General features: G+C 42.1%; 1 protein-coding gene across 2 annotated transcripts in view; it reads right to left on the bottom strand.

Moving 5' to 3' along the window:
• Window positions 1-18736, bottom strand: part of RASGEF1B (RasGEF domain family member 1B) — a 38838-nt gene extending 20102 nt beyond the window's left edge. The window contains exons 1-4 of one of the 2 annotated variants that reach the window (XM_030313602.1): window positions 18595-18736; window positions 6700-6882; window positions 4875-4997; window positions 4119-4256 (exon numbers count right to left, since the gene is read on the bottom strand). In XM_030313602.1, the coding sequence (XP_030169462.1) occupies window positions 4119-4256; window positions 4875-4997; window positions 6700-6876 (438 nt within the window). In that variant the 5' untranslated portion in view covers window positions 6877-6882; window positions 18595-18736. Of the gene's footprint in view, window positions 1-4118; window positions 4257-4874; window positions 4998-6699; window positions 6883-17898; window positions 18000-18594 lie in introns of those variants that run through there. The other variant, XM_030313601.2, reaches the window with a different exon arrangement.
• Between the last annotated feature and the right edge of the window lie 310 nt (window positions 18737-19046).

Below are 19046 nucleotides of genomic sequence, written 5' to 3'. Positions count from 1 at the left end.
AGAATCAATGTTCTACTAGCATATCTGGTGAAAGATTCTTATTTTACACTTTAAAAAGTTTTTTTGGGGGCGCCTGGGTGGCGCAGTCAGTTAAGCGTCCGACTTCAGCCAGGTCACGATCTCGCGGTCCGTGAGTTCGAGCCCCGCGTCAGGCTCTGGGCTGATGGCTCGGAGCCTGGAGTCTGTTTCCGATTCTGTGTCTCCCTCTCTCTCTGCCCCTCCCCCGTTCATGCTCTGTCTCTCTCTGTCCCAAAAATAAATAAACGTTGAAAAAAAAAATTAAAAAAAAAAAAAAGTTTTTTTTTTTGGGGGGGGAGAGGTAGAGGGATACATAGTCAAGGATTCAGCTAGTGAGCAAAAAGCAGCAAACTGTAAGGGGAAAACATATATGACAGGCTATAGGGTAGAGCTGTGTGTGAGAGAGACAGAGAGACACGCAGAGAAATAGAGTATGTATGTATGACATCTTTTAAGTTTCCTGCTGCCATTTGACTCCATTCCAAGCTTTGTGTTGTTAAGCATGCTTCCTTACTGAGTCATGAATTGCTAAATATGCACTTATTCTTTTTTATAACTTCAAATGCCAGTGACAGTAATTACCTGGCAAATAAAGATAGAATAAAGACCAGCCCCTTAAGGAAGAGAAAATTGCATTTTACCCACTATAGCCATTTGTCATGTAATTCAATCATTAGCTCCATTTCATGTTTCTTGCAGGCAAGTCCTAATAAACCACTTCATTTTGGGCAAATCCCTAGGGGGAAACATATTAAGCCAAATTATGCAGAAGTGTCCTAGCAGATTCAGCAGAACCCGACAAAATTATATATAGGGCACACCTGGATTCACTGACTGCCAAAAAAAAATCCCTAAAGTCCCAGGCAAGAAGCAACAAGTCTCAACCCAAGTCCACACTCCTTCCTGGGGAGGGAAATATATATTTTTTTCCTATTCCAGTAACTGGTTAGTCTGTTCATTCATCTCTTCATTCATTCATTCAAACACTACTGAATACCTATTAAATGCCAGGCACTGAGCTAGGACAAACCAAGGGGGCACAGCAAGGAGTCAGGAAAAACAAGTCATAAAAAAAAAATGAAGTAATTACTAGTCACAGAGTGTTATGGAGAAAACAGTGGTGAAAGCCAGTAATGAGAGGGGTTGAGGGGGATGGTGGTTGGGGTGGTGAGGGTAGGTCTCTCTGAGGACGGACACTTAAGCACATAACAGATATGTGGCCTCCCAAGCAAAGACCTGAGGAAAGAGCATCTATCACAGAATTTTTGAGCTGACAGGGACATTAACACAGGGCAGTTACCTCCATGATTTATAGAAATGAAGAAGAAGCAAGGAATTTAGGGAACTTGCCAAAGCATACTCACATCAGCCAGCTGCCAAGTGTGAACCTGATTCAGAACACTGGCCTCAAGTAGCCACAGGAACAACAGGTCACTGTAAAACCCAACCTGACCAAGGCAGGTGGCACTGGTCTGCTCAACCCCAGGTTAATCAATTCCTTGGTTTGATTTGGTTTAGCTTCCTGTCTCCTCTTTTCACACTCAAAACCATGGGAAAATCTCAAGGTTTATCATGGATTTGCTATTAACGTAGGAGTGCTGATAAGAAGCCAGGTTAGAAGGCTGTTTGGCCCTTTTTGGTCCCACCAGACCCCTGAGTGCCTTGATCCTGTCTAAAAAAAAAAAAAAAAAAAGACTGGATCCAGTCTGGCCAACACTGATAGAAATGATCTCCCTCACTGACTACCATGATGAGAAAAACAAAAGGCCACTCATCTGGAGTTCTCAAAACACTGACTCCTTATCTGAAGAAGATTTTTAAGGTTTTCCTTTGGAGAGGATCAAGCAACCATTTCTACTTTTTAAAAAGGCAGTAGAGGGAAGGTAAGTTGACTGACCTATCAAGTTAAGTACCTAAACAACTTAGCTAAAATAAAGCACTAACTCAGGACTCAGCCTTCATACAAGAAAAAGTCCTTACGATGCCACTAATCTTTTGAGCATCTTGTCATAAGCTAAGTTTACTGAGCCAGGATTGATTCTGCCTAGCAACCCAACAGATAACCCCACTAATGTAAGATTTACTACAAAACTGCCCGGTGATAGTTAACTTTTGCCTTTGTGAGTGAAGGACCTACCAATTCATACCTTGCTAGAACCTGTTACATGCAAACCGGCAAAATGATGGTAACAGTCATAACTTGGAAAACAACTCAGGGGGCGCCTGGGTGGCGCAGTCGGTTAAGCGTCCGACTTCAGCCAGGTCACGATCTCGCGGTCCGTGAGTTCGAGCCCCGCGTCAGGCTCTGGGCTGATGGCTCGGAGCCTGGAGCCTGTTTCCGATTCTGTGTCTCCCTCTCTCTCTGCCCCTCCCCCGTTCATGCTCTGTCTCTCTCTGTCCCAAAAATAAATAAACGTTGAAAAAAAAAAATTAAAAAAAAAAAAAAAAAGAAAACAACTCAGGAAACCACTCGTTCAGCCTTACAGAAATAAATCATGGCTCTCTTGAGCACCAGGGTTCAATATAATGTCATAAGGGAAGGGTAAAAGGGTTAATTCCATTTTCATGAGGGCATAACTGCAGGGAAGCAAGTACAAATTTGTCAACTGCAAATCTCATATAATTTTTTAAGTTGGGGGAAATGGTATTAAAATAGATTCACCCCCAAGTAGAGAGAACAGACAGGGTATCATGTTACGTGATATTTATAGCATACCACTGAAAGAATGAGTTCTCAAGGAAGGTCATTTGTAATGGAAAAAATGCATTTTAAGACAAATGAAACAAGACATCTCTGCAACTGCCAAATGCTTTGTCAGTCTTTTCCTAGGCAGAAGTGTGGTGTCTGTGCCTAGGTCACTTGTTCCCAGGAGCTCACTGGCAGCACAGAAACTACAAAGACATCCTTGCCCAACAAGCCTCAACACAAAATATCAGCCCTGCAGGCTTGCTTCAAAGAGGATCACCTCGAATCTTTCACAGCGAGTGAGCTCTTATCAAAGGCTCAATTGAAGGTAGTGATATTTATGAAAGATTATCCAAGAACCTTACTTACTTTCTTTTTCTACCTATCCTAGGTGCTAGCCTTGAATCTGCTTCCGGGCACCAGAAGACTTGTATTTTTTTCTCTTTGTCTTCTCCTCTCCCAAAGAATGACCTTTGCTAATTATACATTAATCTTATAGCCTCAGTTTTCATTGAGGAGCATTTGTTATAAAAACCATATGGAGCTGTTTCCCTGATCTCATTCTATGCCCCCTATATAAACTCCTCCGTAAGAAAGTTTTTAGGGCGCCTGGGTGGCTCAGTCAGTTAAGCGTCTAACTTCAGCTCAGATCATGATCTTGTGGTCGGTGAGTTTGAGCCCCGCGTCGGGCTATGTGCTGACAGCTCGGAGCCTGGAGCCTGCTTCGGATTCTGTGTCTCCCTCTCTCTCGGCCCCACCCCTGCTCACGCTCTGTCTCTCAAAAATAAATAGGCATTTAAAAAAATAAACTTTTTAAAATTTCATTTAATTTAATGCCCTGAAAAATTAGTACGCTCTCTCTTTTCTGACAGTGAACATTTCATAACCAACTGTATTTCTCTTTTACTTGAAGTTTACACTCAAATCACAGCAGTCCTGTCCTACTACACTGCTTCTCAACATTAGCCTATTTGTTTTCTTCCTTCCACGGTACGAACTGTCTATTTCTATTCATGATGTATCAATACACAACTTATTATCTGTTAATATCTTCCTAGGTTATTTATTTTATACCTATTTGTGTTTATGTCTAACTTGCTATGTCAAATCTTTTTAGAAGGAAGGAAAGTATAAGTAAAACTAAAACACACTTGCAGTGTGAATCTTATGCATGAAGGGACATGAACATACCTCCAAATTAATCACATAAAACTCCAGATGATGTCCCTTTGAAGTGGGATTGTACAATCATCCCCATTTGACACACCAAACAGACCACTGTGCTATGTCGAAGATGTGCCCAAAGGCAACACAGAAAGGAAGCAGTGGAGAGTCTGATGCGTAATTCAGCACCAGCTCCCACCAAGGCTTGGCCTGGAAATTCGAGTGGTTTTGCTAGATACAGGATACCAACCTCCTCGCCACTGGCTATTCGGTGAGCCAGATCTTTTAAGTTTCTCATCATTCTTTCATCCCGAAAATCATAAGGAAATGTTTCCGTCCATTCTGTCAGGAGTTGAAGGATTTTGGGTGCAATTTTTCTTATCTGGTTCTGGGGAGAAAAAGCAAATCTCATTGAGTGATGTCTATCACCATGGACTGCATCAAACACATAATTGCAAACAGTGTCACTGGTAAACTTCTAGTGCAAAGTCTTTAGGGTTAAAGAAGAAGTCTAGTCCCCCTCCCCTAAGTCAATGCCAAGTACCACCAACTTAAGGCAGGATCTAGGGGTCTTCCATGGCATTAGATTTATATTGTGGGGTTTTGTTTGTTTGTTTGACATGAAGGGCATGACAGTTTATCTTAAAAAAACTGTACCATACTGCTCATAATGACCAGCAAACACATTATGATGGCTTTTCTCCCGGGTATTAACACGGCAGTATTTTTATATACTGAAATGTTTCAATAGGACCAAGACTGGTAGAGAAATAAAGATCTTAGATGAAAATGAACACTAATAATTCTGGCGTCCTACCCTATATTGTGTCCTTTATACCATTCCCAATTCCCTTTGCACAGCCATGATACCATGCATGCCCCTCAGCCTGCGGATAAGGAAACCAACTTCACAAAATCTAAGCCACACAGTTACCAATCCTAATAGAAATAGAAAAGAGAAAGCATACTAATAGAGAAAACTGTAAAGTTCAAAATATATCATTACCTTATCGCTATTAGGATCACTTAGTCTCTGGTGTTCAACACATAAGTGGCAAACCTTGGCCATTAACTCGTATGGATGCATAAATAACCGAGAACTGAGTAGGAAGGTAAATATGTATGTTCTCTGTGGCAAGAGAGAAAAAAAATCATCACAGTTACATTCTCCGCGAAACTAGTATCTTTCCCATATATGATACATCTTAATCCATTAAATTCTCTGGGTCAAAGTTAATATACTACCGTTTCAAAAGTAATGCTTAGCAGTAAAACACCTGACGATGGATTTTTCCTTTGCCTTCTGATGTATCTCTTCCCTTCAACCACACCAAAAAACCCAGAAGTACAAGGTAAGTTTATCTACCGAAATTATTCAAAGCACATTTTCATGTCCAGCCTCTGGAGTCAGTATACCAGGACACCTAACTCATTTTAGTAAAGAGGAATGAACTTCAGCGCAGAGAAAGAGATCTAACTTAAATATATCACCCATACAGAATCTTGTTCTGGGTCCAAATGTTATGGTAACTCAATGGAAACCAAAAAAAAAAAACCACCAACCCACATCAGCTCAAGAACTCTCCAGCGCATCCAGGGTGGCACAATGTAGTGTTTGTATGCTTGTGCCAGAACATTCAAAGGTGGGCTTGCAAGTGATCTATTTCCTTGCCCAAAAGCTAAGCAATTTGATAAAACACAATATCACACTATATACTTTTCTTTAACTACATTGTCTCCCAAGAAGCCAGTAATGAAGTAGAGCTTATTTATTATAATAGTTTCAGCCTCCCAGTGAAAAGAAAAATTCCAGGTTCTTTTTTTCTTTTTTTTTCTTTTTTTTACCCCCCTTAGGCGCCTTTAGTAGCTCATAAACACTTACACGACTGAACAACGGATTCCTTTTACTTTTGATTACAAGTTTTCCCTGTGTGGCAACATATTTCAAAATGCTATGTAACAAGTCACACACAGAGAGAGAACTCAAGAGGGAATACTATGGTGAATTACAGTGGCAAGCACAAACTATCCTTCACACACCAAGGTCATTATTATATTTGTAAAAACATGAATCTAGTGTCTAGATATTTTCATGCAATCTTTATCAACAACCAGCTGTTGTTGAGTAACAGGGGCAGCTGTAGCACAAGGAAGGGGGAGGGGGGGCAGGAACACCACTTGCCCAGAAACAGAAAATCTAGGTTTGACTGCGGATAGGGGTTGAGGCTGTGTGTGGATTACTCAACGTTCTGAATTTCGGTGTTCTCCTCCCTGGCCTCCTGGAATTGCTATAAAGGCTGAGAAAATGTAAATGGATTCCTGAGATAGAAAGCGTTATCTATATAAATGTTGGCTATCAAAGTAAAATATTAGCAATCTATAAAGAATTGCATCTTGAATATAACTCTTGTTCTCCTTTCTATGAAGTTTTTCCGCCTATGAACTTCACTTTTCTCAGCATAGCGATGGGCCTGGAAACCAAAAAGGCATTACATATTCTGGGAGTATCCAACATCCTCTAGCATGTCTATGCAAGGACCAAGGTATATGCATGGATTAAAGCTACAGATACTTCATTTACATGGTATCTGACTGTCTACAGTGTGGTACCAACCCTGAATAGAAACCAAACTGCAGACAATAATCAAAACCTGGATCATACCCAGGCTCAGTTTGGTCTCAAAATACTCAATAATCAATATGCAGTTTCTTATTCGAAAAATTCTCGGCAACCCAGATATAATTCAATAGTATCTAGGGTCCCTGCCTGCTACAGTGTATTTTTTCTGAAGAATACCAAGGATGTGTTTCACAGTAACAGCGATACCTACATCCGGATAGTAATCCACATTAGGTACTAAGTGCTGGATGAGTGCTTCCAGAGACCCAGAGAGGAGGTTGTTGTCGTGGTAATACAACCCTCCGCAGCTGTCATCTGCAGACTGATAGAGGTTTCGGTTGTAACCACTGCTGTCAAACATTGCTGAAAAGGGAGGAGTCTGAGGCATGCTTTCCTAAAATGAATTAAAAAAAAAAAAAAAGGAGAAAACACAGTGTGAGTCATTTGCAGTCCAAAAGAAAAGTAGACTTTCATAGTAACGAGGGAATAAATACTTTTAAAAATAGGTTAGGTTCTGATCCAATATCAGAATCCATCAAGAAAGCAAACTGCTCTTAGAGTAACACATGTATGCATACTTTTGAGTACCCATGTCATTCAGTCAAATGCCATAAAATGCTTAGATCAAAGGACCCAGTTTGGACTGAAGAGTCAAATCTCTGGCTGCCGCGTTTAGATATCCCTCCTTCACAGGAAGAGAACTGGGCTTCCAATTGCTTTATCTGACTGAGTCAGGTGTTATCCAGAGGCAGAAACGAACAAACCTTCCCAGCTGGTTAGGAAGAATTACATAGCAAGTAAGAACTATCAGAGTAACGGTGGTCATAGTAGGCGACAACCAAAACAGAAGTTGGACAAATGGAATTGTAAGAGAGGCCTAGAATTGTGTGTGTGTGTGTGTGTGTGTGTGTGTGCGCACGCGTGCACGTGAAGTGCATGTGTGTTTCCAAACGTACGTATCAAGAGTTAATGCTGACTCCAGCTCCCTTGGAAGAGCGGATGCTGTTGACTTTTGCCCCTTTGTGTCAAATTCTTTCGGGGTGGGGGCTCTGTAAAGCCTCGGTGCTCAGTAAACACGTGGGCTGAGAGGCACCTGATTTGGGGAACAAGAAGCCCCATGATGGTCCTCTCCATTTGTGTGCTTTGCAGCTCACAAAGCCCTTGTTTGGAGGGTGCTCGGTAGGGGCCAGAAGCTATTAAGTTATTACTTGGATTCCTAGGGACAGAGCTCCCGACCCTGAGAATAGACTCTTGGTTTCTGACAGCACGTCTGGACAATGGAGGCATTCAGGAGCTGCCAGACTGAGAGTTGCAGAAGGCAAACAATGAAGGAAGGCTTTGGACTGATGGGGACAGGGTGTGTGGAGGCAGCAGGAGGACACAACCTGGGCTAATCCTTCTTTTCAAGATGCCAAAAGATATTTGCATCCGAATGGGGGAGGGGAGTGGAGGCCTGCCTGAGAAGGCACATCCTTCACTCCTAGCACATCTATTCCAGCTCCAGCAGCTGACGGGGATCACCGCATCATAACACGTGCACGTGCCTCAGCAGGAGTGGTCAGGGGTTGGGTGTTAGGGAAAAGAAAACAAAACAAAACACATCTACTATAAGGACAACCTGGAAGGTGAAAACAGCATTTAGGGAAGGAAGTATCAAGAAAAAGAAATAGAAAACCAGCTTCAGCATTTTGTACTCTATCCCATCCACAAACCAGTGCCAAGGGAGAATGCAAAAAGCAAAAGCCACGAATAGGAAGAAGCTGATTACTGAGAATCACGCCGGGAGAGGGGTCACAACCTGCACCATCACTGCCACGCCTCTGGCTGAGGCAGGACATACTTGTAACAGCCACAGGATCAGTAACACAAATACTCCGTATGTAGTTGGTAAGACCTTGCGCATATAAATAATTAATAAATAACTCAATGTTAACATTTTATAAGACAGTGGACAAAGTGTGTTTCTGTCCTCTTCAAATTGCTAGTTTTCTATTAGTACGATTCATGTGCGATAAAATCTTTGCAAATAAGTTGTCCTTGGTGGGAAGATAAAAAAAAAAAAAAAGAGCCCATCTACCTTGCTGAGAAACTCAAAATGTCCTTAAACTGAAACTCTGGGACCCAAGATGAGACGCACCTAAAAGATACTTCTGACAGCCTGGGGGGAACTGTCCATCTGAATTTGGTTACTTACCTCTGGCTTAAAAAAGCTTTAGATGGTTAAAACCACACGGTGTTGTCCTTCACAAACAGGATGACAGTTGAAACTCATTCTGTCATGCCCTTGCAGTTGGTTCTTGTTTGGGGTGTTTTTTGTTTTTTTTTTTTTTTCTGCCAAGTACTTTTTGCCAAGGATTTTCTTTGATTTCTCTACCTATTCATCACTACTCAAACCATCCCTAATAAAATGATGTTGGGAGATGGTTGGCCAAAAGACTTGGGAATTTCAGAAAATCAGAAAATGTTCAGAGTTCAGAAGGACCACTGAAATCATCTGGTGAAGAATGAAAAATAGATTTCATTCCATTTTCCAACTGTAATTAGAAGCGGGTGCCTGGAGGCCAGAGGATGAATAAGAAGAATTGAAAGGCTGTAACTAAGTGGGAGAATGTGTGTCCTAAGTGATTAGCAATGACTGCAAAAATGGCCATGGAAGAAGCCAAAGCCCAAGTGCCATCACAATCTGCTCCAGTCTCCTGCTTTTATAAATGTGCGAACTAAGAACCTGGAAGGTGAAATGAGGTAACCACGCTAAGATCTCACAGTGATGTGTCTATAGCATCAAGTGACCCCAGTGGACTCCCCTGAATCTTGCACTCCTGCTGCCTTCTGTTATTGACAGTAAGCATTAGCCAACAATAGTCAAGGGTCATCCAGTCCCCTTTTAAGGAAGCAGCACCAAAAGCCACCAAGTATGTGTACTTCTCAATTATTCACTCCCATGAAGCACACAAGGACTCAGATTTGACCAAGCACTCAGATTTAATGAAGCCCTAATCTGGTGCTTCGTAGCTGTGGAGACTTCAGAAGGTAATTCGCCTCCACTGCCCCCCACATAGGTTTTTTTATTTAGAAAATTATTCCCAATTTTGCTCACTCCTTCCAAAAGTATAAAGTATAACAAAACTATCATATTCTTTTAGAGCAAAGTTCTTCTTAGAGCATTATTAGAGAAATGATGGCTAAAGGTTTTTGTATTGTCCCTTGGAAACTGTATCACTCACAGGATCTCTTTGGGGAGTTATGAAATATCAACACTTAGATAATCCCTTCCAACCAAGCACCAAGGAAAATACTGCAAATAGCAATGGAAACCAAACTGAGATAAAGTCAATTTTAAGAAGAGAGACCGTCACAGGTCATTTTCTGCCTTCTAATCAGCTCTACCTTCTGCTAATCAACTGATTTCATTTTCCCATGAACTATCTTGACTGTTGAACTTGCACACAGCAGCAATCAAATGCTGAGATTCAAGTCACTCTAAGAGATCCCAGCCCCTTATTTGTGAACAATGCTCATATTTTTCTACCTTGCCTTAAACTCAAGATAGCATCTTTTCAATTCTAAGGTATTGGCCCTAAGGCCTATTCCCTTCCTCAGTTGTGCATTCTGCTACTATGGGTTCCTTTGTGCAGGGAAAGGTCTCCACATTTTACCTTCCTTTACTTCTGTGATGCCCCTTCAGGGCTGCTAACCTGAGAAATGCCTACATACACATTGAAGAAGGCTCTGGGAATGTCAGCAGCTCCTGTTTGTGTAGGTTTACTGCCTACAAATGCCTTTTGGGATTCTTACAGCTACCCTGTTTGGCAGACATCCTCACTCTGTTTTGACTACCTAAGAAGCTAAGGTTTAGAAGAACTATCAAAACTGACTGGGATTACCCTTCAGATAAGGGACAGATAGGACAGTGTTTCAAACCTGGATCTCCAAGTTCCAGGTTCAAAATGTATTGTACTATGTCATGTTATACTGCAAATGGTCTTCCTTGAACTTTTAGTATTTAACCATAAAACGAAAAGTCCACCAGTCTATTCCAATTTGTAAGTTATCAGAATAATTTATATTGTTTCCTTTTTTAGTGATACATGAAATAAAAGTGTCTTACAATGGACGGCATCTTAGATTCAGTTAAATGCAGTCATATTTGCTTTTGCTTACTTTATACATTTCCAGTAAAAAATCTTAATGAGACAAATGACCAAAATAAAGATCATGGATCACAGTATTCAAAATCCATTTCTGGACAATCTCTAACAAGTGGCCAGTCTAGCCATTTTCTAGAAAGAACAACTGCCTTGTGTAACAGATGCATTTGGCAAACAAGGGGAGGTCAGGAGAATGGTACAGAAAGTACTCTTTGGGAAGCGCACCTTAAATACCTAAGAATAAACACAGCAGGTTTTCTTTCAAGTATCTTTCTTCCCTGTTATTACCCACATCGAGACCCACTGTTTGCTCAGGGGCACCTGGGTGGCTCAGGTGGTTAAGTAACTGACTCGATTTCAGCTCAGGTCATGGTCTCACAGTTCATGAGTTTAAGCCCCACATCTGGCTCTGGGCTGACAGAGTGGGGCCTGCTTGGGATTCTCTCTCTCCCTCTGTCTCTGCTCTACCTCTGCTTATGCTCTCTCTCTGTCTCTCTGAAAATAAATAAGCAAACAAACAAACAAACTTAAAACAAAGAAAAAAGAGCTACTGTTTGTTCAGTATTACTCAGATTTGTAATCCAAGACTTGAATTTTACCTGCTTCAGTTCTGGAATTGAAAAATGAGGCTCAAAAATGTTAGCTTGGTTCTTGTTTTAGAAAACAAAGAAAACATCCGAGACCTGGACACGAGAATCCAGAAAAGTATTTGTCCCCAGGCACTATGAACTCTAGGAATCATGTGCTGATGGTTTCTGTAGTGGGAGAAGGGCAAAGGGTGAGGCTGCTCTCATCCCAGAGATTCCATTTACTTATTTATTTCATCTCAGTGTAGTTCTGATTTCTTATCTGTAGCAAACCTTCCCTTTACAGCTCTCAGAATTAATATTTTCTGTCCCTGGCGTCCTTTAAACTCTCAATTTACTTCCCTTGACCCTTCGCAACATAATCTCAAAACCAACATCTCCACTGCCTACCTCCCTTCCTTAGCACAAATTTCACCCCGTCCAATACACCTAACTGTGGGGGCCTGTTAACCACAAATCGTGTTTAGGAAAAACTGACTTTCTCCAAGTTAGAATGTGTGACAGCATTAAGGTAAAATACTGGCATTACTTTACTATTACGTCAAACTTCAAAATAGTTAATTCCTTTGGGAAGAAAAAGAGATTTATATGAAATACTTGGAAAAACTGCTGACTTTATTCAAATCACTAGCAGAAAGATAAGGCAGAGGACAGGGTAATCTCCTAAGCAATTCTCCCAAAGTTTCATTTGTAAATCCTTTCCTGGAAACTCAGAATACACTCTATGTGGCCAATGGCTCTTAACTTTCTAGGGAGATCACAAATCTCTCCCCACACTGCCCTCAGAGAAATATACCTACAAGTTTGCATATACTTTGAGGGAGTGCAGACCCCAGGTTAGGAAGCACATGTGCAGGCCTGCACAGAGCCTAGATACAACTTATCTACTCGTCTAACTTGGTCTAACACGTTCAAGCCTGGCTCCTTAGATATCAAGGAATACTTGTATTTGCAGTTAGTACCGATCAAATGAAGTTAAAGAGAATTTTAAAATGATACTTCTTCTGATTTGGGTACAGATATTTAAACAGGTATTTTCTTTCCCTTAAATTGCGATGGTACCTTGGGATGGGGAAAGATGCCGTGAGACAACGGGAAACAGATTTTGGTTTTTAAAACAATGAACCAGGCTAAAAGAAAGCTCAGAGCCATGAAAATTAGCATACAGATTACAAGTTCTGTCGGAAAACTTCCCAAAGGAAAGTATAGGATATATCCAACTCAGGTATACAAGACGAATGTTCTTTCTTAAAATTAACTTGGTAAGCTGAAAAGTTGGTTGACAGGCAAGATATGTTACAGGGGAAGCTAATTCAGTCACGAAGATAGATCATGTTCTTCCAAGGACTCTGAAAAAGTTCAGCCTGACATTGATCCAGAAGCAAGGAGGCAAGCTCTGGGTGATTTAAGGGATGAATGGATTTGAAAGGCATGCCTAATGGTTTCAAACCAAGGAAAGCACCAGATGAAAAGCTGCTTTCTTCTAAACAGCAGACTGTGTTTGAATTAGCGGCTGCTTTTGCACAATGTTATTTATGATGAGGCAGGTGCACCGGGATAAGGTGGTTTCAGGTGACAATTCAAATTGGAAAAGAGGTTGAGGTAAAGATGGGTGTGGGAACTAAATCAAAAGCTATCCTTCAACATCTGCTGTAGGTGCTGGGTAAATCTCTACCAGAATGTCAAATCAGCATTTCCTGTACACTTAAGAGAATGAGCTAGAAAAGGTAGGACTCAAAAAAAAAAAAAAAAAAAAAAAAAAAAGAAAAAAAAAAGTATAAGGGGCTTTGAATCCATATTTCATCATAGAGTACTTCGGTGAAATATTGAACAAATCCAATGCCTTTATACTGATCGCTTATCTTTTAGCTTCTGTTTAAATGCTAGGCATGTGTCCCAATTAAAAAGAAAACAAACAAACCCACTGAAGTAGAGGAAGGCCTCCCTATCACAGCTGAACTTTGAAAGTGTATTTGTTTAGTGACCAGAGGCTTAATTTAATATCCTGGAATTACCGGTTTCCCAGTTCCCATCTAGAGTCCAAAGGAACTTTGCACTTCGGTGAGATGCACCTTCTTCCTTTTTTCATTTGAGGATCCAGCAAGCTGCAGGAGAACACATTCACATATTTCAGCTTTACTGCAGCTGGTTTCCTCCAGTGCTTCTAGCCTCCTTTTGGCACTTCTGGATCTCAGAATACAAGGACTGACCTCATGCTCATACAGTGTAGCTGCACAGGCTTTTGAGTCAGGGTGAAAGTAAAAGTCACGTTTCTGACACTGTCTAAAATGTGGCTTATTTTGAGCTTGAAAATGTCTAGATTGTCCTCTCGCATCGTTCCTGGGCCAGTGGGAGTCCTAAAGGCAGAGATTTCTAGCAACATCTCTGGAAACTGTAGAAATGCTCTTCTGACCTCCTTGAGAAAAGAGGTATGGTCACTGAGAGAGCAAACAATGCAGAGTAGACAATCAGAATCAACTCACTTCTCTGGCATGTGATTAAAAAGTAACTTGCTCCCAGACAGGTACATTCTTTGAAACTGAGCCCCAAATGCTTAGTAAATTTTATAACCAGAGTGGGAGCAGGAAGTCGGTATTTTTTTATTAAAGAAGGTGTTATTTCATTTTGCTTGATTTATTCTGGATGCTACTTTAGAAATCTTAACTAATTCCTAATTGATGGAGGAAGAGGGTTGTAACTCAAATACTGACTATCTTTGGTTTCCTTGGAAGGAGATCAAAGCAAAAATTTGTTGTCTCTTGTCTTGGAGATATCTTGGTAACAGTTTATTAAAGCACAAAATGATATTTCACTACATGGCAACTCTAAATGGGCCTGGAGGGTCATATAAAACTTTTCTACAAGATAAATCTTTACTGTGTGGGCACAGATCACAGAACAAACAGGTTGATAATCTCTGTGCATTGTTTTGAATCATCTACAACTTCCATGTAGTTCCTTATCTTACCAGTAGATGACTCCACGTTCCTGGTCTTTGTAAAAATTGGTGCTTTCCAGTGGTAAGGGTGAGTGCTGATTTAGAAAAGTAAAAGGACAATTCGAGTTCTGGGTGAAATAAAAACTAAGAAATCGGTGTTTGTCATCTTGGCATATGATTGAATTTAGGAAAGTGGCATTGTTCATGTTGTACAGTTGAAATACTGGCTGAAAAAGTCAGTTGGTCTTATTTCCTAGGTCTTAAGTGCCTATCTATAATGAGAATTAATTATTTCATTTTCCCAGAGGGGTAAAAGTGATCTTCTGGATAATCAAAATCATCATTATCTAATTACATGCTGTCAAAAAGAACCTTCCTGGATATTGGAAATGTTCCTCTTCTACACTATCTAACATAGCAGCCATTAGCCACAAGTTAGCTACTAAGCATGGAAAATGTGCCTAGCATAACTAAGAAACTAAATTTTGAATTCTGCTTAATTTAACTAAACTGAAGTTTAAATATCTCCATGGGGCTATTGGCTATCATACTGGATGGCACAGATAAAGTTGTTGAGTCATCATTTATAGCATAAGCTCTCGGGGGCGCCTGGGTGGTTCAGTCAGTTGAGTGTCTGACTTCGGCTCAAGTCATGATTTCGCTGTTGGCGAGTTTGAGCCCCACATCAGTCCCAGTGCTGATAGCTCAGAGCCTGGAACCTGCTTCAGATTCTGTCTCCCTCCCTCTCTCTCTCTCTCTCTCTCTCTCTCTCTCTCTCTGCCCCTCTCCTGCTCACACTTTGTCTCTCTCTCAAAAACAAATAAACATTAAAAAAAATTTATAGCATAAGCTCTCAAGACAAATTACAGAGTATCATACAAGGAGCATCCTTTACTGAAAGGGTTTATTCTTCTAAACCCAATTCATTTCAGCAGGAAAATGACCTGATACTTAGTGAGGACACTTAGTAAACAAGCAGAATCTTCCATTTACATTTTATTATGGAACATGATTCCTGGAATAATTTTATTTTTTAGCTGCAAGTTCTTGAAAAACTATGTTTGTCCCTTCTCTTTTTGATAAATAGAGAGATACAGGCAGTCTGTAAAGTGTTTTCCTCCCTTACAAGGTTAATTTGTACTCTCGCTGTGTAAAACTGGCTCTCATACCAGGGCCTCCAAATAAAATTTGAATCAAACGAATGACTTCTAGATACAGGCATACCTTGTAATGGAATAATAAATATATTAACCTAAGGAAAAAAATTATTGGTCAAAGACTGGTTAGAAATTGCATAAATGTTAACACTGACTTAATAAGTAAAAAAAAAAAAAAATTCGAACTCAACTTTTTTGATAATTAGTATTTTCTAATACACTTATGGGGAAAGAAAGCAGGTCAAGAAAATATTAAATCTCTACATAGTGCTTATCAATAGAAAGAAACTTCACTCTCTTTGCTTCATTTTCATATACCCAGAAAGTAGCTGAACATCTAACTGCAGACACTACATCCCCAATCTTCCACCCCATTTAGGATGCAAATGCACGAAGTGATAGTACAGCAGAATAAATCCACGGTCAAAGAACTAAAAGCAACTTATAAATCATCTAGCTCAATACCCCATCAACTTTACAGATATTGCAGGTAGAAGGAGAGAACAAATGACTGGTTAGGGCTCCAGATCAGACAGGACGCACCTCCCTATTCCCAGAGTAGATATCTGCCCACAGCACTGGGCTACAATATCTGTTATTTCAAGATAATCAAGGGTTGTATACATCTTTTTTTTTTTTTTTGTAGGTTTAACTGGAGAACCAAAACAGAACAACTGTATTTCTAGAAAAGTGAAGGGAGTGGGGAGATAATACCTGAATTCGACCACTAACCACAAAAATGCCATAAATCTAAAGCGGTATATTCAATAGCACCATTTGTCTCTGTAAGACTTCACAATACATTATAATGTCTTTACCATTTATTATTTGTGGCATCAGAATCAAGATGCCAGATTCTCAATCCCTGCTTCAGGGATTTCAAATTCTTGTCCTAAGTAAGGGAGAAATGCCCTCTTTTCCCCATCTCCTGTCTCAGGGAAGACTCTCCAGAGCCATCCAAATTGCTTCTCCAAAGTCCACTTCTTCCAGGTAGCCTTTGGAGATTGATAATGTCGATTCTATCATTTAATGTGCCATAATTACGTACCTTACTTAGCACAGAAACTCACCCAGTGATTAATTTTAGATTGTAAGAACATAATGCTACCAATAATATAAGAAATATGTATTGTAAGAAATAATACATATTTAGAAACAGTAAGTAATATATACCTAAGAATACATTAGATTAGATGCTAAGCTGGGGGAAAAAGACAATAAATGTAAACGCTTTCCAGTGATTTTCTGTTCCAAAAGACACTGTTATCCCAGGTATTAGGTGTGGTAGTATTGGAGAAAATGTCTTGGGGAGTATATAAAATGGAGCAAGACTGAAAATGAACCATGGGAGAAATAAATTCTAAGAATTTAACACTTCATTAGAGAACTGGAAAGTAGGAGGCCAGTATGCTTAGTAGCCAGAAATGTTGCCACCTCCAGGAAAACAAAGGATTGACCTACATGTAGTGGAATAATGCCAACAAGAAACTTACTAATCATTGACTGATCTTCTCATCTTTGCCAGAAAAAAAATCTGCTTGAAAGGGATAATACAGCAATGCTTGTGAACCCTGATCTCTGTCAAAAGCACCCCACAGTCCTCACTGCCCCAACCATTGTCCCACCTCCCCACCCCATATAAAATAACCATTAATGACAGGACCTAACAAGCTGTCATTCTTTTATTCTGTCACAAAAATCTCAACAGCCAAAATTTTTTACTTTTATTTCTTTTTGAAAATCAATTCTACATTTGCCTCAAACCTCATCTGACCAGTGGCGTTCCTCTCAAATGTCCAATCACACCTACAATCTGGTTAATTGTAACCTCCTTGTTTCTTAGCATAGGTTTTATCACAGTGGTCCAACTACGTTTTAAATTGAGACATAGCTATCACATGCCAAGCTCTGGCTACTGTTTTCAGGAGGAAAGAATAATTATTCACCCCATCTGAGTCTGACTGTACCAGACATTATTCAAGAGTGCAACACCCTGAGCCCTAGACTCTTCCCCTTTATGCACCCAGTTCAGAGACCCTCCCTCGGCCGTTGGAGATCATCCAGGGCTAAATATAGATCTACGCACACCAGCAGTTCCTGACCGCGGTCACATGGTGCTGCTGACGAAGGACTCCTTGGAGACGTATTCGGCCCAAACACACATACACAAATTTGTGTGCATATTCATCTACACACACTGTGCCCACCGAATTCATTGGCGAAGATGGGCACATCCACACTCAAAGAGAAAGTCGCTGCCCAGGGATCTCCTCCTGCTATTTACCTCACTTGTGCCACCCTCGACACTGTGAGTGGACTTGGATACCTTGCTTTCGCCTGAACTGCGTCAATTTGCTTGGGGTAAGGTGTGAAGCAATACTCAAGTGGTACGCAGACAGATACACATACACAGGTGTGCACCTACCAGCCCCTTTCCCCCCTTTTCCCTTGTACAGCGCTGAAGCTGTCCCCACGATTCCCCTAGAAAGTGGAGCCTCTTTTATGCCAGCTGCCACAAGGCTCCTAGGTACTTTTGGCTCACGTTATTACAACCTAGCCAGGTGTCTCGAGGCGACTCACCTGAGCTCTGGCAAGTGCCGGGAGACTCGGTGTGTCCCAAATTCGCCAGGTGAACGGAGGCATGAACAAATATCACCTCGTCAGTGGCGAGCACATGACTTCTGCTCCCTGTCCCTTCCTAAGAATCAGACCTTAGATTATAGGGCACCGACACCAAAAATAAACAATCTCCCCACCCCACCCCCAACACGCACGAAAACTAGCCAAGAAGTAGAAGGAAACAACCTAGCAGGGCACAGGAAAGGAGGAGAGAATGAAGAAAGGATGAACGCGACTAGAACTCAGACAAATCCTCAAAAACTACCAACATGTCAAAGAAAAGGCCTAGCTTCGGGATCCGGGCGAGAGACGCAAAGCAAAACCCAAGTCTGCCCCTGCCCGCGCCCCAGCGGCTCGGCCCCGCACCTGTTGGCACCCGGTCCGCTCCCGGGGCAGCCCAGGCGACCTCGGCCGCCAGGCAGGCGACTCCCTCGGTTTCTAGCTTTTGCCAGGCGCTTTGTGCCAGAGAGCGTTTGGTCGCCCCGATTCTCCCGCCTCTTCGAGGCGCACCCGGCAGCCGGGGCGCCTGAGAGCCGGGCTCGCTACGAGCGCGGCTCCGGGGCCGTCTGGGACAGCGCAGAGGACTGCACCGCCGCGCGTTCCCGCTGCCAGGCTCAGGCCCCTCCGGGAGAACTGGCTGGCCAGGGAACAACCCACCTGCAGATGGACCTCGGGTCCTCGGTTTCCCGGCTGTTTGCCGCGCGCCCACAAGCGCGGCCAAAGAAAAGGGAGCTAAAGCGCGCGCGAAGAAGGAAAAGAAATTCCGCCCGACCAGTCGGGTGCCTTGTTTATACTGAAACTACGGCCTCAGCCGCGGCGCACACCCCCTTCCCTCCGAGCCCGCCTCCCGCCGCCAGCCCCGCCCCGCCCCGGCAGGGACGGACCAATCACGGCGCAGCTCGCCGCCCACGCCGCCACCGCCTCCAGCGCCCGGGACCGGCCCACGCGGCGCAGGGCGCTGGGGACTCCCGCGGCGCGGTCGCCCGGGTGCCCTCCTACAATGCGGAGGCCCGTGCAGCCGGGCTCAGCGCTGTTTACCTGCGTCGGTTCGGCCCGCTCAGAATGGTGTGCGTTTCCTCCTGAGTCCGCCTGCCCGGGGCTGTTTGTGA

Source organism: Lynx canadensis, chromosome B1 (genome assembly GCF_007474595.2).
Source record: "Lynx canadensis isolate LIC74 chromosome B1, mLynCan4.pri.v2, whole genome shotgun sequence".
Taxonomy (NCBI): Eukaryota; Metazoa; Chordata; class Mammalia; order Carnivora; family Felidae; genus Lynx; species Lynx canadensis.
This window is presented reverse-complemented; position numbering and strand designations above follow the sequence as displayed.